Genomic DNA, 20,664 nt, shown 5'->3' on the forward strand with positions numbered 1-20,664 from the left:
ATCACAGAGAATGCTTAATAATCTACGTATGTTCAGAAACATATTACGACCTGGTCTAAAACCATTTTGGTCTTCATGAACCAAGGTATGAATGATAGGAGCAAGTCTGTTTGCTGGCACCTTGCCCAATATCTTACAGTCAAGGTTAAGGAGAGATAACGGTCTGTATGATCTTGCATCTGTGGGTTCACAACCAGGTTTGGGGAGTACTACTATCAGCTCCTCTCGTTGGGATGCCAGGAGCATCCTTCATGTCCATGCCTCCTCGAACACAGAGATAATAAGGGTTGGGATAGGTGTGCTGAATATATGGCATAATATTCTATCGGTAAACCATCTGTGCCAGGTGTTTTATTGCGGGCTATTTGCGTTATGGCCAAGTTAATTTCCTCCAATCGCAAGGGTTCTTCAAGCGCCTCCTTATTAGGTTGGGAAAGCTTTGCGAGTGGTGTCTCATTTCGGAACAGTTCAATCTGTTGAGTATTGTGTGTCAGTTGCGTTTGGTATAACACTGTATAATATTCAGTGAATGAGTTGTTGATGGCAGCCTGGGAGGAAACCATTGTCCCATCTGCCAACTTTATCGCCCCTATTGGGGTGTGTTGCCGCTCTTCGTGGATTAACCATGCCAAAAGCTGACCAGAGCGGTCACCCTCTGCATGCAATCGTGGTAGATAATAATAGTAATCATGTCGACATAGGCGGTGGTCCGCCTCGTCATATAATTTGCGTTTATCACGAAGGCACTCATATGTCACTTTGTGATATGCGATTTCTATTTCTATTTCTATTTCCAGTGCACGCATACAGTGCGATAACTTCCAGTCCACTAGCGTGGAATGTGACAATTAGTAGGGCCCATTAACAAAGGACGCCAGGGAGGAGCAGTGAGGAGCGCCCTCCAGAACCCAGGCGTCTCCCTCCAACTGCACATCTGCCCCAGTCTCCCTACACAGCTCCAGCGCACATCTGTCAGTTGCCCCGCTTTGCCACCTATATGAGTCACTGCCCTTGTGGTGTGTTCCCCAAGGTGTCCTCTCGATAGGGTTTCCCATACTGTCCCAGAACATCGCTATGTGGAGGGTAACAATGCGGTTTCAGAAACAGTTCCAAAATCAAGTTGTACCTTTTTATCTAGTTCGCATTCCCTCACGGGCGCAATCAAGGGCTATTATTTTGCATGCCTCTTTCCACATTCACTGTGCATCTTTGGTGTGTCAGTGCCAGTCTGCGGGGCGGGTTCTTCCTTGCTAGCTTGGTGCGTGCCGACCGACGGGACTCCCTGAAATGTGACTCACGAGGCCCTCCAAAGAGAGCAGTGAAGACCTAGCTGTTGCTGCCAGCCCAGGCTTTGGCCTCGTTCTGTCACGAGCGTGGCGCCTCTCGACCGAGAGTCGAACCAGTGCCACTCCGGTCTGACCCCGCCCTCTGCCTAGGCCCAGGCCTTGTTCCTCTCACTTCCGCGTAGGCCGCACTCGCTATCAGTTCAATCCAGCAGTTCTGGTGTCTAACATTGACCCCCGGGTGCTCCGGACCACCTCTGCTCAGTCCCCGCCACTATTTAGTTATTCATGGCTGGTGGATTGGTGATATCTGGTAGGATTTTTCACAGGCCTGAGGCGGAGCTGTTTTCTAAACGTCCGTCTCGGCCGCCATCTTGGCCACGCCCCCAACACAAAAAAACTTGATTGCCTTCCTGTCAGATATGTTTGCCATAAAAGGGATTCAGAGTACCCTTATTACTGACAAAGGATTCTGATTTTGGTCTAATGAAAGGAGAAATTTAATTATGAAATTATCCACTTAACATGTAAAAACTCCTTTGTAGTGCCCCAAGGCCAGTGGATTAATGGAAAGGAATAATAGAATGTCATATGAATCCATCAAGTTAGCTGTAGCTGCTGAGAGACCTTCTAATACTGTGATATATGTTACAACTTGTTCATTTTTTCCTTGTATCTGTTAAAGAATTTGTCTTTTTAGTTGTTTCCTTGAAATTACTTTCCCGTTTGTTTAGGATGGCTTGGAACAAATACAGGTAGCATGAATATGGTCCTGGTGGAATTTACAAACTAAACGACCTTCAGCCTCTTGGTTTATGTCACCAGAACTCCTCAATGGAAACACTGAACAATATTACACAGTTATATCATCCCTCTCCCTATAGGTGATTTGCTCCACTATCCACTGGTTATCTGTATGTTTTTCATAGGTAATGAGATCTTATGAAGCACTGCAATGAATGGTATGAAATAGCTTACTTAAAAAAGTAAGTGCATCTGAGCTTATTTTAAAGAAAGAAGATAAAGTGTATGTCTTTGCATTTGGTGAGTCCTAAATGAAAAGGCGTGATAGCTCAGCAGGGTGAAAACATAGGGCCTGATTAAAGGTTTGACAGCCGTACTCCATTATATTAGAGTTGCGGACTATTACCTTCATCATCCTTGTACAATGAAAGGAACCATCTTCACTACTGTTTCTTCCAATGTACAAAATGTTTGGTGGACGGCTGATTTCATTTTTGATAGCCATTCGATGAACTTTTCCCAAAGTTTTTGTTTTTCATAGAACAAAAAACTAATGACCTCTACACCCTGAGTTTTCTCTCCCAGTTTTGGCAGCCGTGCTTTTCTGTCCCTCATTACCAGATTTTTTGTCGACTGCCGGGGAAAAGAAATACATCCAACATAAATAAGACTAGTGATGTACGTCCTTCCACCAATATCCATTACTCCATCGGTCCACCAGAGAAAGCTTTTCATCAACTGAGCTAACAGGGGCTCAAATGACACAAAACTTGAGGTCTGCCCATCTGTAAGTGAGATGGGTTGACCTAGGTTTGGTGGACAGGGCCTGCCGTTTGCCAAACTCTAAATGGGACCTTTAGTCACACTACACCATTTGAGGATCTGTGATTGGTGATAAGTGTGTTATGGCTACTTACTCAGTATTGTTAACTGTAACTCTGAGCTGTTCTGTGTATGTATCCACTTAGTTTCACATGTGGCACTAATCGTATGTTAAAACGACACATTTCTAAATTGGTTAATGAAGCATTGCTCTTGCATAAACCCAAGAATGGGTCTGTAGAAAGAATCCTATTTGAAACCTAAAGGTATAGGGTTGGTTGTGTTTCATTGTAAGTTTATTTAAATTGAGGTTTGGTATGATGTGGCATGTTATAGTGTTATATAAAATGTTCTTTTCTGTTATGCTGTTGGAGTTGTATACTGCACTCAATGTGTATAAGCTCTTGCATTTTTAAAGGCCAGCCTGCACAAGATCAAATGGAGGGTTGTGGAAATGAGTATCGATGTACCCTGATAGTTTTTTTTAATAAGCAGTGTTTCAACTTTTACCTAAAGCGTTGAAGTTGTGTCCTTCAGCCAATGTCTACTTCATTCTCAAACGTGGGACTGAATGCAATACTTGACCTGACTACGGAGTAACAACTTCATACATTTAGCTTTACTACAAAATGATGTTTACACAATGTTTTTAATCAGACGATGTTAGTTATATGATTAATTTCTTTTGAATCCAGCCCTTGCAGAATGGTTTGGTGTAACACTGCACATTTTAGGTCTACCATGTCTGCGCTCTGCTAATACTTCTGCAATTGGAAAGTGGTTTCCCATTTTGGGTACAGGGGGCGGTACATGCCTCAAACATTTTGAATTTGACATTGCTATCAGGCATAAGTAACATAGTGGAGGACTGGCCCGGGGGTCTTTGGCCATTAATTCACGTCTGCCATCAGCCCTCCTTAAACGCACTCCTCTTGTAAACTGGAGCCCAAATAATTTAATCTTAAATGCCGTGATGCTTTGTGAACATTAACTATTGTACATTACGAGATTGTCATAACTACTAGGAAACAAATTGGGTTATTATAATTTCCCCATGTTGAATGACTTTATGAAGGGGAATGCTATTTTTATTAAACATGCAATCGCTTAATTTTGTCTGTAAATCTGTTAGCATCTTGTATGTTATTGTTCTTTTCTATGTTCATTTATTATTGTATGCATTTTATCATTGTTTATCATTTCATTTTGTCATGACTTTTACGCATGCTAGAAAGCAATGCATTTGAAAGTAGAGGTGCTTAAATCTTGTTCGGAACTGTTTCTCAATATGTTTTTGCTTGTCGGTGGAATTCGAGTAGAATTGTTTAGGCGTTATGGTGCTTGACAGTCAAGCCAAACATATTGCTTTATAACGTTCCCAACATTTCGCTCATCTCAGAAAGGGTATGATGCTAATCATAAGGAATGTTTGGACTCCAGGCACTAAAAACACCTCTCCTTTCTGTGTTTGTTTTATTGTTAGGTCCAGTCGTTTTGTGCGTGCTAGTTTGTTTGCAGTGATATTGTATCCTAGAAGCTATGTCTCCAGATTGTTGACCATGTTTTGACGATTTTTTGGCAGCAGGGATCCTCCCATGTATCCTATCTTTTGTGAAGATGCAATCAGATTACTGCGTTCCCGTAAGATGTGCCGTACCTATTCTGAGGGTGCTTACAATGATCTTGAGAGGTATACATGTTGTGCCTTGCATTTTTGTGACCCCCTATTCCTTGCAGTACATATCCACACGTTAGCTGATTATTATATGAGTAGAACAATACCATTTTACAACGTAAACCTACTATATTTGTTGAGTTACCTGTTATTTTATTTTTTTAAGAACTGTGGCAGTATGCTCAAACAAGAGTATACACCAACGTGCATCTAGTTTTATGAACTAATAATCCTGATGTACGAAAATGTGTTTTTACTTGAAATACGCCTATGACTATTCTGTAACATCGATAACTTTAACAGTACCAACACACTGGCAACCTTCACACAGTGGAAACTCAACATGGACATCAATGAGCTTATACCGCATACAAACTCAGTCAGGGTAACCAAGTGCTGTCATTGCCCTAGCCAGGCCCCAGAAACCATCATGCATCTGAGGTTGCCTTTCCTCTGAACCTCCATCAATGAACAGTATGCAAATGATGAGAAGAGCCATCCTCTGGTCGTCTGCAGGCTGCACACAATGCACCAAATCCTAGGTTTTGTGGTCTGCCACTTGTTTAGCTAGCCATCACTGTGCTCCTTGGCTTCCCACCACAGAACAGTGACCTAAAGAAGCAGGCGTATGCCCACAGGCTCTATGGGCATCCCAGACTTCAACATGAGCCAAGGCCACGTGACCTGCTACTTCCATCCTGACCCAGCCAGTCACCTTGCATCCTTATTTTTAGACACAAAGCAGCATTCACAACTAGAAAGAGACTGCCCACCACCCCTCAGCGACCCCAGGCATCACTGTATGTTCAAAATCATGCAAGCTGACGCTTTTCCCCTTTGCCAGCCAATCACTGTGTCCTTCTTTTCCTCTATCAGATATCATTCAAAAGAAGCCACCCACCTCCCCTCAGACCAACATGCCAATCCCTGTGCACCCTGTTTTCCCACCTCCTCCCCTTTCTTTGGAATGCCCACAGAGTATCTGCAATTGGGTTTCCACGGCAAATCTGAACAGTGATAAGTGACTCATGTAAGGAACTGCAAGAACCAGAATCCCTGGACCTTACACCATCAGAACACCATGTGCTTACTTCCACATATACCATACACTATCCTCACCATCTCAAGGACATACAAAAGGCAATCACTCGTTCAATACAACCAGCCTTATCAGCATTCCCATCCACTCACTACATCACAAAGCAAACATTCATAACACATTTTCTTTCATGCTAATCAGTGCTCTCTTAGGCATAACACAGCAGACAAGTTAGACCTCATGATTACTGATAGCCTCAGTGCCATTTACTAAAACCCAGCTCTGTCCTACCATCACCCACGTTCTTAGTATCTTGGTCCAAGAAGTGTACACCATCCCAAAAGAACAGGAGAGGGCAGTTTGTTTTTTCAATGATGTTTTTGGCACTGTACTCCACATCGACAGCCAGACTCCTCTCTCACCACTTACCATTGTCATCAGTGTAGACTGTCTCCTTTTACATGATGCACGGTCTAGCTTCTACAGGCTCATCTTGAACTCTTATCATACTTTATCACAGCATCGTCGACTAAGTGCACTAGCAGCATCTTTCTTTGGCAATTTCACCTCCCATGGAATGCATCATATAAGACCGTGAAGGATTCCTTTTGTGACCTACTGGCTAATATCTCTTCACTTGTGAATCTTTTAACACACTTCAGTGTCAATACTCTAGATTTGATCATTTCCCTAATGACCAAGCTTTCCTGTCAACCTCACGCATTGACAGATGAAGCATATTTTTGTCCAATTACAATTCCCAGGGAATATCATTGTTATAGTAAATTACATGAGACACTCAAGAGCCTAGGCTTCTTCCCTAGCAACCTGTCTGGATTCAGGCCACAATGTGGCACAGAGACAGCAACCATTCGGTTGCTTCATGATGCTTCTCCGATAACAAATAAAAGCAAGGTCGGTCTTCTCATTCTGTGAAATTGCTCTTAAGCCTTTCATACCAGCAATCATCAGTCCCTTTTCAACATAGTTGCTTCCAGCATTGACTTGCAGTGGCTCACAACCTGCCAGAAGAACAGAATCCAGCTCACCCACACAAACTCCTCTAGATCTGGACACATCTTTCAAATTTGCAACATCTCCAAGGCTCCAGCCTCTGGCTTTTGATTTGTAATCTGTAAATGGAGTCCTTTGGAGTTCTGATGTCAGAGGAAAATGCCTATATTCACCAGTATGCAGGTCACGCATGATGGAGCTCCTATGGGTTTGATATAGTGGGTCTGAATAATGCCTCACCGCAATTTACAATTACATACAGACGCCTCCATATTCTTCTCCCTATGCAGCCTGTTCCTTACTCACTATTCCTAATTGTTTGGTTCTCTTGACTTTCCAGCCTGGTAGAACAGTTTCCTTCTCCATGACATCGTATGCTTGCTAATTAGATGGTTAACATTCAACACCTAAAGAAAGTTAACCATCGCCTTGATTATGCATCCAAATCACGTTTGCTTAGCACAACGGCCATTCTACTTATGGGAGCACAGTTTAGAAATTAATGGTGGCAATACTTAATTTAAACTTTATGGATATTGTAATGTAAGGACAGATTGTTTGTGCTATGAGTATTGATGCTCTGCTACGAAGATGCTAATTTGGTGCTTTGGGCTTGGTGAATGCAAACTTCTGTACGAAAGATGGAGAGTTGTGTTCTGAGAGTGATTTAACTGGAACACTTTCTTGGAACCTTGGTTGAGTGTTAATGCATATTGGTGCAAGTGTTGTATGACTGACATAACTTAAGGACCTAGAGCCATGAGCTCCCAGGTACGAAGGAGCTTCAGAAATATTAAACGCTGGGAGGGTCCGTTCACAAAGGTAAACCTACCCTTTTGTGTAAGGTTTTTATGCTATTCATAAACTCTGATTTAACAGTAAGTTTACGACTGCATAGATCCCGCGGTGATTGCGGAGTACTCTGCACAGTTAAAAGATAGAACAGCTCTATCTTTTTATGTCCTGATTTCTCTGCCATGACTGCGGAGTCACTGCACTCCTAAAATGACTATTAAATCAGAGCTTGTGAATAGCAAAAAAAGAGCAAGCTTACCCTAAAGGATAAGTTTACCTTTGTGAATCAGGCCCTGGTTCGGTCTTGGGTTGCAGATCGCTGGAACTCATATTCAAAAGCATGCCTTTCTAACGAGCCCAGGTCTAATATACTGGGTCACTTCCCTCGAGAGTTAGAAAGCTCTCATGCTGCAAGAGATGATGTTAGAGATGGATGGAAGACATGTGCTAGCAGCGATTTCATACATAATGCAGTCTTGCATCTCGAAAACAAGTTTGATTTTGTTGGACACACAAGCTGGGTGTTGCTGTTCCGTTGCATAAAATCCATTAGTGCTTCTACCAGAGAGAATTCTTGTAGGCAATTCAGAAGCAAAGACAGAATACAGCTATCTGGTTGACTTCAGATATCTGCTTTGTAACCATTGTTTGTTATGAAATCTGGCCTTTTTTAACATGCTCATCTGAATGTTTACTTCAGTCTATACCATAATCACCTTTTTTAAGCTAACCGATTAAGTGTAGGGAAAAGTTGCCTCTATATTCATTCTACATCTCTTTAATAGTTTAGACGATATCGTGTTACCAAAACCTATCCTCTTTACTTTCTCAACAAAAAGACGATAATAACTTCCTTAATGACCTTCCTTGGAAATGTTACGTGATTTATGCGTCAGGGGATGGACTGGAGCGGGTGAAGTGGCCAAGCAAGAGGTCTGTGCATGCAGTGACATTTTTTTGTTTCTTCTTCTTTTTTTTTTTTTTCTTTTTTATTTTTTTTTACAGAAGCACATTTCCTTCTACTGGTGGGCCATGGCATTTCTCTAGTGTCATTGATAGGAATGCAAAACTCACCATGATGTTATCGCTTAGAATTACCACTCACCTTTTGTTATAAAATATGTTATCTTTACCACAAAGGTAATCTTCTGTAGGAAACTAGAAAAGAAAGATAACAAATCGAGCAAAACACCTTGTGACAGTTCGGTGTGATACAGTAATCTGGTGCATCATGAGTCTTTGCAAGCACTGAGCAAGAATTACTCTTAAGCCCTGTTAAAAAGATGGACGGAGAAATATGAGGTATTTACCTGCCCTGATAAACACCAGCACTGCAGTTTGAAGTATTTCCAAAGTTCTGAGTTCTGAGCCTATTGTAAGATCAAACTCTTAAATGGGACATAATATGCAATTTGGTGAAAATATTTGGAGCCTACTATGCCAAATTTTGCATGTCTCAGTAACCCCCATGCATTTTGACCCCAGTAATCGTTGACAAACTTGACCTCCTTACATTACTGGTGTGCTGAATTTCTAACACCAGATAATCACTGGGTGCAGTAAGCTCTGCAATACTTAGAAAGTGATCAGTGCACAAACGGGTTTTCCACAGGCAAATGCAATTATCCCCAAACTAGGAATGTGGCTATATTGTTAATATTCTTTAGTAACCAGTAAATAGGACATGGCACTTAAGGCCTGATTTAGAGGTGTTATCTAGAAGAAAAACAATGGTTTCCCTGTAGGGATACATTCATATACTATACTAGTGGACTGTTTTTTAATTGGATTGGGAATATGACACTGTGACATCGGGATACATTTGTTGTAATACACCACTATCAGTCGTTTGTACATATGCTTTCTCCATAGCACTTGCATCTGGTCACTTTTCTTACTTTGCCCTGCGCTGTAATAATTTTTGGAGCACCATGTCATGATACAATATTATGATATGTTTACATGCATGAGGGTATTTTTTCTGAACTAAATAAATCTTGATTTGATTCTTGTTCGAACAAATTAAGTGATAGTTTTGTATGATTGCCACAGGAGTTGAGGTGTACACTTCCCCCATAGGGACCATTGTTTTTATTCTAGATACTGTCTTGCCCTGGTCCCAGGGTTTTTGGGCTGCCTCTTTTACTGTAACCATTTAGATGTGGGTGGTAACTTGGCATCTGCCAAAAATTGGCAGTTGCCCCGTTTGTCCAACGTTTGGTTCCATCGCCTTGAGAAGCTCAAGAAACTCTGTTTCAGATGTTGACAACCCTACTATGCCACCAACTACAGACTGCAAGCATCTTTTCTTTTTGCAAAAATACTCCTAGCACGTTGAAGGGAGCACTTTTGGTTTAAAACAAACCTATCAATACTCAATATACCCGAAATTTACTGGATATGCTGCAGCTGGGGCAGTATGCCTGCTCATGTGTGAATTCCTATGTGAAGAGCCACTACTGATAGATCAAGGACATCTGGCAGTTGACTCCTCCATCAGGTTTTCAAATTATTGTAGTTTGCATTTACATGAGGCTTACATTGATTATTCTCAGATGGCCTTCTCGTCAAAGCTGCACTTTTCTCCTGTCCTCAATAGAAGATTTGGATCTTAAATGCACTAGATTGCATTCTTACTTCTGGCTGGAGCTATTTGCTTTCTAGTTTTGGAAAATATAAGTTAGTTTATGAAACTTTTATTTGAGTTTTATTTTTTTGGCCTTCATTTTCAACAGTATTTCCGCTAGGTCCACTTTCAAGGGCGATGTTAATAAAGTGATTTGTTCCCCCGTCTCTTCGAGAGGGTTACAGTATAGATTATCTTGGCAGAGTGATAACAATACATTTTCAAGATGGTTGCTGTAATGAGCATCATATGCACCTATTTGTTTTTCTTTTTTTCTGAGTGAGTTAGCTTCTTCCGGTATGCTTGCAAATGCAGTTTTAAATTTGTAATCTACGTGCCCGAGGGTTAATATTAAAAGCGTGTTGATCCCTAGAATGCCCATCGAACACTTTGGAAATTTACTAGTTCTTTCTCCTGTTTCTGTCAGTCACCCCAAATGTGGCTATCACCAGGGCTCCTTCAGACATCATGGTCAGCCACCGACTTCCACTAAGTGCCACTCACTTCTACCTCAGTTTTTCCAGTTTTCACCTCTGTGTTATTTGGTACACTTCACAAGTAATTGTAATATTTTACACAGCATTCAGTGTCAATGTTTGTACGGTCTCCCTTCTTCGTAGTGAAAATCTGTTGCTTCTCTCTCAATCCTAATCCCTTATTCTCCGACAGTTGGTCTTTTGCTCCACTACAGTTCCACCACCAAGGTCACTCAGCGATCTTTGGGCCTGATGTAGAGGCCTGATTTAGATCTCAGTGGATGGAATACTCTGTGACAAACGTGACCGATATCCTGCCTACTGTATTACAATCTCCTTAGGATATAATGGGATTGTAATAAGGCGGATGGGGTATTTCATCCGCCGAGATCTAAAACAGGCCCTTTGTCTTTTAAGTGCTCGCTTTTGATTCTTGTTTGGCCAAACTCCGCTCCTCGAGGTGAGGAACCGATGTTGTAAAAAGCATGTATGTACATTGGTTTGGAAAATATGAATGTATTCTATATGTTTCTGCTGGAGTAAGCAAAAACACAATTTTTTATGATAACAAATTCCAAAACGTAATTTGCATATGTTTTATTTTATTTTATTTTTTTTAATCTTTTATTTATGCTTTTATACAAACAAGTGAAGCAGTACAATAAGATCATGCATTTGCAGACTCATACAATACAACTATCATATTGCGTCATTTCTAGTGAGTATTTTCACTTTCCAGATTTTATCCATTCGGAATATAAACAACTGGACACATAGCGGTAACCATGCTTTGTTTTATCAATCAGTTATATCACCCTCTGGTTCTCCTGTTTCTTTCCCTACAAGGTATTGTTTGTAGATGTCCCAAAATTTCGCTGGCTTATTTGTAGGAGGGAGTAGTTCACTGTAATTGTCTGTTTGCGTGTTACAATAAGTCATATCTCTATGCCATTCATCTACTGTAGGGATCGGTCCACGGTCCCATCGCATGGCGATCCTGCGCTTAGCCAGCAACAGAGCCATAGCCACCAATTTGCGAGTCGATTTTGGTAAGTGGTTATCCCACCCCACTAGTGCTAAGAGTGGTCCAGCGTCTATTGGTTCCCCAATTATAGCCTCTAGTTCTTTGAATACGGCTTTCCAAAAAATTTGTGTTTTTACACACACCCATGCAATATGTAGAAAATCGGCTCGCTCCATTCCACATCTAGGGCAGTTCGAATTTTCACGCAAACCATATCTGTGTAGTCGGAGTGGGGTGTAATATATTCTGTTGAGAAATTTAAAGTGGTTAAGTCTATGTCTGCCATTTAGAGAGATAGAACGTGTCTTGGCGCAGCAGTAACGCCATTGTGTGTCTGTGATCTGTACCCCCAGACGGGACACCAAGCGTCTCGTACAACTCCCCTGCAGGATTACAGAGAGCGATGCGATCTCGGGGGGTTCTTGCATGTCTTCACCCAATGGCTGAGCCAGTGCATGATGTGCCCTGTGATACTGGAACCGGTGCAGGGGAGCAGTCTCAACAGTCTCATTCAACACTGTTTCCCAACTTTTCATTCTGTTGTTTTCAAATAAGTCCCCTAATGTGTTAATACCTAGTTCGCTTAGGGCTGATATCAGTTTACTGTCTCGCCAGAGTGGAAACCAAGCACAGCAATATACTGGTACTGGTATAGCAAAGCCAATTTCTGTTTGTCCATAATCTCTTGCCATGCCTTTGCTACAGAGTCCAGAGAGGCTCATTTTTTATATTGCCTGCTCGAGGTCTGGTATAGTCTTCCATGCAACGGGGCGGGCAACGCCAGCTCTCTTTCTATACTAAGAAATGGGGTATTCTCTGGTCCATGGAGCCAGATCTGCGCTACAGCAGCTCGGGCCGCTACACTATAGGTTTCCAAATCCGGGGCTCCCAGTCCGCCGAGCTCATATGGTGAGGTTAGCACACGCCATTGCACTCGGGGCTGTTTGCCTGCCCCGGCCAGTTTTATTAGGAGTGATCTCAATGTGGCGAAATATTTCTTAGGTAGCACCATTGGAATATTCTGGAACAGGAAGAGAAAGCGCAGCAACACCACCATTTTCATCAACATTACCCGACCAAGCAAGGACAGAGGGAGTCGTATCCATTTCTCAACATCTGTAGCCAATTTAGTTATTGCTGTGTCATAATTATCCCTCACAATAATGTTGGGATCGGTGTGCAGCTTAATACCCAGATACCTAACTGACCCGATCTCCCATTTTAGCGGGAAACCCACCTCCGTCTGTACCATGGAGGGAGTTAATGGAAATATCACCGATTTACCCCAATTGACTTTAAGGCCGGACAATGCCCCATATCGCACTATTTCTTGGAGCATCGGCGCAGCATTACGTTCTGGATCTTTGATATACAGCAATGTATCGTCTGAGTATGCCGATATTACTACTTTGTAATGTTTGAAATTAAGACCATGATGGCCATGATATTCCCTCAGTGCACAAGCCAGAGGCTCCGCCGCCAACGCATACAATAGGGGGGAAAGTGGGCATCCCTGTCTAGTGCCCCTGGTGATGTCCAATGCCTCTGTCACCACCCCGTTCACTCGGACCCTGGCCCGGGGTTCCCTGTACAATGTGGTTATCAGATGTAAAAAAGTGTCTCCTATTCCGAACCGTCGCAGTGCCGCCCATAAGAAGTCCCAAACCACTGAGTTGAACGCTTTTTCCACATCCAGAAATACCGCCACTGCCTGTATATTGGGATTAATGTTTTGTATAGTGCTGAATAATGTGCATAGGTTCATGGTTAGATTACGGCCAGGGACAAATCCTGCCTGTTCAGGTTTTACTAGTAGGGGCAGCACCTTGGCCAGACGTTCTGCTAAGATTTTCGCGTATATTTTGACATCTACATTTAACAGCGATAGTGGCCTGTAGGAGGAGCATTGTTCTTGTGGTTTCCCTGGTTTGAGCAGTGTGATTATCATGGCTTCCCGCATCGATGGAGGCATGTAACCATCCGCAGCCATCTCCTCAAACACCTCTTTTAGGTGTGGGAGTATTAGTGTTTGGTATGTTTTGTAGAAGTACACAGTCAGGCCATCAGGGCCTGGGGCTTTACCTTCAGCCATGCTTCCCAGCGCTTTTGCTATCTCGCCCAGCGTAAATGGTGCCCCCAAAGCCTCTCTCTGAAAGTTTAGGTAATTCTATGTGAGTGAGATATTTTTATAGCGTTAGGTTCAGGGCTTCCTCTTGTAGTGTAAAGTGTTTGGTAATATTCACGGAAACTAGTCGCTACATCCTCGGGGTCAGTGAGAATGCTACCATCTGCTGCTGCCGTTTTGTTAATTAGATTGGTGCTACGACTGGGGCGGATTAAATTTGCTAGGACCTTGCCAGGTCTGTCCCCTCCCCGTACGCTCGGGCCATAGTGTACTTCCCCATATGACGCACTTCCAACAGGGCTGTCTCTTGAAATTCTTGCATCTTTGCGCGAATATGACCCAATGTACGTGTATCTCCAGTGTCACGATGTTCTTGTTCTAACTGGGATAGCTCCCCTTCAAGTAATTGTAGTCGCCCACGTATCGATCGGAGTACCCCCGCATGTTTGGACATGGTAATCCCTCTTATGTACACCTTGAATGTCTCCCAAATTGTGCCCACTCGGGCAACTGATCCTTTGTTTAATTGGAAAAATTATTTGATTGCATTAGTCAGTTCCTCCCTAAACACGGGGTCTGTTAGCGAGTATGGTGGGAATCTCCAGGAGAACGGTGGCTGTGGGACATGACCCACTGTCAGTAATATCGGAACCTGTGAATGATCCGAATAAGTTCCAGGCCAGGGCGCTTCGGGTGTCACTCTATGTGATAAATTGTGGGAGACTAGCCAGAGATCTATGCATGTCTACAAGTCATGTGCTGATGAGTAATGCGTGTAACCTCCCTTTTCGGGGTGCCTATCTCTCCAGATATCTGTCAGACCCAAGACCACCATTATGTTTAGTATTGCGCGCACTGCAGCAGCCGGGCCCCTGGTCTTACCTCCCGATCTATATAATGTAGGAGACAGCGTACAATTAAAGTCTCCACACCAAAGTTATGGAAGGTCTCTCCATTTCATTTTCCGCACTGCAAGATCTCTATAAAACTGGGTGTCGTCGTAATTCGGCCCATATATTCCTATCAGTATAAAGGTGAAAGCCCTGCCCTTGCATTTTGCCACAACATATCTCCCCCTGGGGTCAATCTCCGCGCACTCGAACTCAATCGCAAATGTGCGAAAGGACCACAGCAGGACACCCCTAGAGTGAGTTGTGTAACCTACTGCTAAGAACTGCCCCTTCATTCTGCGCGGGGTGAGCATGGGGCTATCTGGTGCCAAATGTGTCTCTTGCAATACTGCAATATAGACCTTGTGTCGGAGTAAATATGCCACCACCCCCCGGGTTTTGCGTGTATCATTAAGTCCCCTAACATTCCAGGTGATCAACCTAAGTCTATGGTGTCCCTTTTGTGTGTCAGTAGTTGTACGCTCTGGAGTAATCTATTCTCTAAGTTGATTTTCTAAGTTCGATTGTGCATAGTACTCATCTACATTATGTCTACTTCGTCTAACGCAACATTTCAACCATACTGTTACTGCAACTTCTTCCCTCCCACAATAGGTCAAACCCCAACCTGCCCATCTGTTTGTAACTTTCAAAATCCTCCCGCGAACTGCCCTTCTAGATCTTAACCCCAACTTTGCTATAAGTGGAACATACATGAAGGCGGATGTTGCTACGCCTTAACAAAAGTTTTGTTATATTAGCTACCAATATATATATGTCCGTCGGACCATCCCTACAACTCAAGGCACGTCGCGTCCAGCGTGTAAGATAACCATGATTTACCTTCAGTCCCTGAAGATTTCAAGACTTCTCATTATGGGCGATAACCACATGGCATTAATTTACATCTATAGTGTACGCATCTTTCACAATGATAGTGTTCTGAACAAATTTCTACAGCAGAACTTTTACGACTAAAAGCAGCTCTTTGAGTAATCGTTCGCCGGTTCTGCCCCCGCTGCGTTTCTTTTATCTGCTAGCTTACGGTTCACAAATTGTTCCAATTTCTTATGATCAGTGAAGAATATTGTATTTCCATCTACATCTACTCTGTTTGGCTGGGTATAGCATTCTGTAATCTAGTTGCAGTGCTCTTAGCTGTTTCTTCCCTGGCAGGAATTGCTTTCTCGCTTCCTGCACCTGCAGTGTGAAGTCAGGGTACAATGAGAGAGTCATACCCTCATATCTCAATGTTTTCAACTCACGTGCTCGCTTCAATGCAGCATCACAGTCCCTATAGTTCAACAGTCTCGCTATCACCGGGCGAGGTGGAGCTCCAGGCGGGGGCCGGACCACTAGCGACCTATGTGCCCGTTCCACCACGAAGAACGCTGAGAAGGTGTCCCGCCCCAGCAATTGTATCAGCAGGCTCTCGACAAAGTTCTCCATGTTTGCGATCGATGTAGACTAGTCCCACAATACAAAGGTTGTTTCTACGAGAGCGTGACTCCAGATATGTTTAAGGGTATCCAGCTCCGTGTTCACTTTTAGTTGTCTGGATGCTAGTGCAGTTTGTCCATCCTCCACAGGCGACACACGTATCTCCACCTGGTCCAAACGCTCTGTCTGCTTATCTAGTCTTTCTGACATTCTGTCTACACGATAGGTTAGAGAGTCGATTTTGCCATATATTTGGGTTAGACTTTGTTGCATAGCCGTTAGAATGTGTCGTAGGTCTTGTTCTTCATGAGCTGGGACCTCTGGGGACCTCTCCGATCCAGCCTCTGCGCCTTCCCCTGTCTGACTCATAGTTTTACGTTGGTCGAAATGCAGTTTAGGCTGGGCTTTGTCATGTTTTCCCATGGTGGAAACAATTAGTGTCCTTTCCACGTGGTCCGCCCCTCGTTCCCAGCCAACTTACTTTCTGTATTTTCCGGTACCACAGACCCCGCGGTCCCACACCCCTGAGGGCCCCTCCACTGGGTTAGCACTGCCGATTCGGGCTTCAGCACCGGATCAGCTCATCCAAGACGTGACACGCCACAGTTGGCGCCTCTCCGCTAGTCACCAAAATCGGCGCAACCCGCCCACGGTCCGGCCAGCGCGCCGGTTTCAGCACGTCCAGGGTCCCTCTTTTATTAAATTGTGCACGCACCCTAAGTTGTGCTGGTAATTTTTAAGATAACACCAATAGTCTTATTATTGCCATGCTCGCTCCGGGCAGTCCACTCCGGCCCCCCCCGGCTGAGAGAGCGGTAGGTTCCACGCTCCTCTCCACCCTCCCGCTCTAGTCTCACCTCCAGGCCTCTGCGCTCCCCGTCTGCTCCACGGTGTCGCCGACCCGAAAGCGGCGCGCGGACGTGAGTTACCAGCGCCGCTCGGGGACCACAGCAGTTCCGATGCGCCGACAAGGGCCACCCCCAGGCGCGACCTCACTCCCGCTACACGCGCAGTCAGGCACTCCACAACGCGCCGCGGGGACTTGCCCGCTGCGCATCTTCAAGCGGGCGCAAGCGCTGCCATGTTGTCTCTAGGCCTCGGTCGTCCGGCCCCGGCCCCCGCGCCCTGAGTTTCTTCGCGGCCCGGTGCTCACACCAGGCCCCACCGGAGCCCTCAGATGGACAGATCTTTACCCCTGCGGCCTGGGCATCAGCTGCTTCCCCAGGGAGTCCGAAGTACCGGGCATAGCCCGCAGGATTGTGCAGGATCTTTAGGTAGCCGGCAGAGCTCCGCTACTGCGCGGCCATCTTTCGGCTCGGCAAGCTCCGCCCCCGTAGTTTGCATATGTTACCAACACTTAATACCACCAGGACAGAAAATCTGCATCATTGTCATATTATCTGTGTAAGAAGTTAGAGGTATGGCTGCCTAAATGTGCGTTCCAAAGGGCAGGTGAATAGATGGAACTGTGGGTATTTGCAAACTTTTCCAAATGTTGCCATATTGTGTGTTTGTGTTGATATTTATAGGAGTAACCATGCAAATTGGATGTGAAACTTCTCTATGTCAATATATTTGCAGTTGGTGTAGATAGAAGGATTTTTCTTCAAGGAAAGCATTCTTTCTAGTGGGGAAATAAAAGTTGCTAATGCATATTTTTGTCATGCTCACTTGTGTGCAGATTGCCAACCCAGTAAAATAGGCATAGTGAAGCAAAGCTACTCATTGACATCTACAGCTTTATTGGCCGTGTGTTCTTTGTGAATCCCAAAAACTATTGGAAATCTGCTTAAAACGTGGCGGGAAACCTATGATATTTGTAGTGGGCTGTCACTCTGCCTTGTGCTTCAAGGTTAAACCTTGATTACTTAATGAGTAGTCGCTGCGGGAGCACTGGACCTAATATGTGTTACATTAACCAATTAAAGACTACACTACCATAGCTGTAACCTTAGGAACGGTGTCAGGAAACATTGTGTTCTGGTGACCTCAGCACTCGAATAAGAGTCTTACGTACTCCTGCAAACACTGAAAGGTTGCACATTTTTAGCCACATTGCAGTACCCTACTTTTCCCTTGTGCAGCTATTGTAGTGTGTACATGCATTCTGCAACATCAATATTTGGCAGCATTTCTGTTGTGTTGATCGCTGGTAGCGTTCACTAATGAACCATGTTGAGTGGTACTCAGATCATTTGTACAACTTGTTGTTCGAGTGCATCATCGTTATGGTAATGGATTATTGAGATGGGGAGAGGGCTGAAGAAATGCATGTGGCATTGCGGGTATTGTGAGTTATCATTAACTCTGGTGTGCTCGTGATCTTGAGTATTGTTGCATCCGACCTGGCGTTGGGTGATGTGGCAACGCAATGAGCGAGATTTACATCATTTGGCCATGTATGTGCTTGGTCATTACGATAAGGGGTCTGTTAGCTTCAGATTTCCCGACAATTACATTGGCACATGATGTGAAAATACATTACAGCAAGCAAGGTGCACAAGAGGGGCTTAGGAGGCAGTGGAAAGGGAGAGGAATGCAGATTGGTAGGTGTACTAACTGAGAAAAAGGTCATTATTTTGTGAAATAACTAATATTTTCTAAGTCTTTCCAAACAGGGAGAGGGAGACAGTGTCAGTTTTTGTCTGTGTTTAAAACTTCCTGGTGAAATCCAACAGACGCCTCACCATACCCAAATGAAAGCACCTGCAAGCAACTATTAATGACAAAATACATTTATTGGGGGGAGGAGGGGTGTAACATCCCACGCACACACCCTGAAGCTATGCCCCTGATTTTGTACTGAGCTTGACACAAAATCAGTCAGGCTTAACTTGCAGGCAATGTGCAAATGTTTATGCAGCACACCAACAGTAAGAAAGTGAAAACACATCATAAGAAAAATTCCACTTTAATTTAGAAAAATAGAGAAATTTATAATAAACCATTGGACACCAAAACAACTAAAGTCCAGTCAGTAAAACTGACGATTTCCAATTTTAAATGTTTAGGTAAAATTAGTGCTTAAAGGTACAAAGTGCAAACTCTGGTTATCTCGTTGCACTAGATCGGGACAAAGTCACAAGTTCAGGCCGACTGCAATGGAGTGTGAGACAGATATAGACACTAGGTTAGGTCTGCTGAGAATTATACCTTATGTCCTTGTTGTTGGGCTCTGCCCCACACAGCGGCGGTACCAAGGAGCAAGGCGGCGTCCTGCGTTGAGTTATGTTGCTCTGTGTCAGTTCCGATGAGGAGTTGCAAGACTGTGTCAGGTTGCGCTATGCTACGTTGGTTCTGCAGGGGGACTCCAGTGGACTGGGGTGACACACTTAGGGGGTTAGGCTTCACAGCAGGCAGAGTAAAGGTGCACGGTTCAAGATGTTTGGAACCCTTTTCTGTTCCCGAGGCTCTGATCAGGAACCCAGCCAACTAGCCCTTGGAGTCATTCTGGTGGTCCTGGGTTCAAGGTCCTTCTTACTCCAGCAGCAGGGCAGAGCAGTCCTTCTTGCAGAAGAGAAGTTCTTCTTGAGTCTCCCACAGGTCCAGAAGTGATATGAAGAATGGGTCAAAGGCTTAAATATTTATACCTGGTGCCCACCTTGAAGTGGGTAAAGCTTCTGGAGTTTTCATCAAAAGCGGTGTCTCAGATTTCCTGCCTCCCTGCCCTTTTTGTGTGAGCTAAGCCAGTGCCTTTGAAGTGCAGGTGTGGTAGGTGATAGCTCTGCCCCACCTATCAAGTCAGAGAAGACTCATCATGCCACCATACAGACTCTCTATTGTGATGCTGTCTGGGAGAAATACACAAAGGCCAACGGCAACTACACCTAGTCATGTGACCCAGGAACAGGCTAAAGGCACCAAATGGTTAAGACAAGAACATGTCAACTTATAAAAATTGCATTTTTGGAATTGTAACTTGAAATCTGATTAAAAAGAATTTTAAATTACAATTAGTAAGTAAATAAACTTGACTTCCCTGTCTGCTCCATTCAAATATTAGCACTTATTAAATGTAATAAGGTGAACCAATGTTTTCCAATGGGAGAGACAGGCCTCACCATAGTGAAAAATGAACTTATGAACGGGCACAAGCACTTTAGCACTGGTTAGCAGTGGTTAAGTGCACAGAGTCATAAGGCCAACTTCAGAAAAATAGGAGGGTGAAGGCAAAAATCTGGGGAATGACCCCACAGAGAGTGCCAGCTCCAACATTATTGTTTGCAAAAGCATTACTTTTCAGTTCAGAACTACTATACAACAGTATGCCCACATGTTCCAATTGAATTATATTGAGAGTAATTAGTCTGAAATATTGTTGAATGCATGCATTTGTCTTATATATTTTGTCAAATCACATTAATCAAAACAATTTTGTGCATACCAGGATTGAGTGCTTTTTCTATGTCTCTGTAAAAGATGCATATAATTAGTTCAATGTGTGTAACAATTAAAATGAATAACATAATGTAGTGTTAAAATATTTTAAATATTTATTTCATATTTAGGAGGGCAAGACAGGATAGAAGAGTGCCTAATACATATTATGACGATCCTTCTCATTCTCCTGAAAGGTATTGTATTTTACATAGTTTTGAAAATATACTGATGTGATTTACTGTTAAACATTATTTGAGAACTGTGAGAGATTACAACTTCTGAGAGGTTTAGGGTTTTTTACAAACTTGTGTTCTACCTCTGATTTTCAAAA

At 43.6% G+C, this 20,664-nt stretch overlaps 1 protein-coding gene across 1 annotated transcript in view; it reads left to right on the top strand.

Moving 5' to 3' along the window:
• The window catches only part of RIMS2 (regulating synaptic membrane exocytosis 2), a 1,513,920-nt gene that overhangs the window by 1,099,566 nt on the left and 393,690 nt on the right, over window positions 1-20,664 (top strand). Inside the window, exon 22 of the mRNA XM_069220600.1 lies at window positions 20,462-20,527. Coding sequence (XP_069076701.1) covers window positions 20,462-20,527 — 66 coding nt within the window. The remainder of the gene's footprint in view (window positions 1-20,461; window positions 20,528-20,664) is intronic.

This window comes from Pleurodeles waltl, chromosome 2_2 (assembly GCF_031143425.1).
Source record: "Pleurodeles waltl isolate 20211129_DDA chromosome 2_2, aPleWal1.hap1.20221129, whole genome shotgun sequence".
Lineage (NCBI taxonomy): Eukaryota > Metazoa > Chordata > Amphibia > Caudata > Salamandridae > Pleurodeles > Pleurodeles waltl.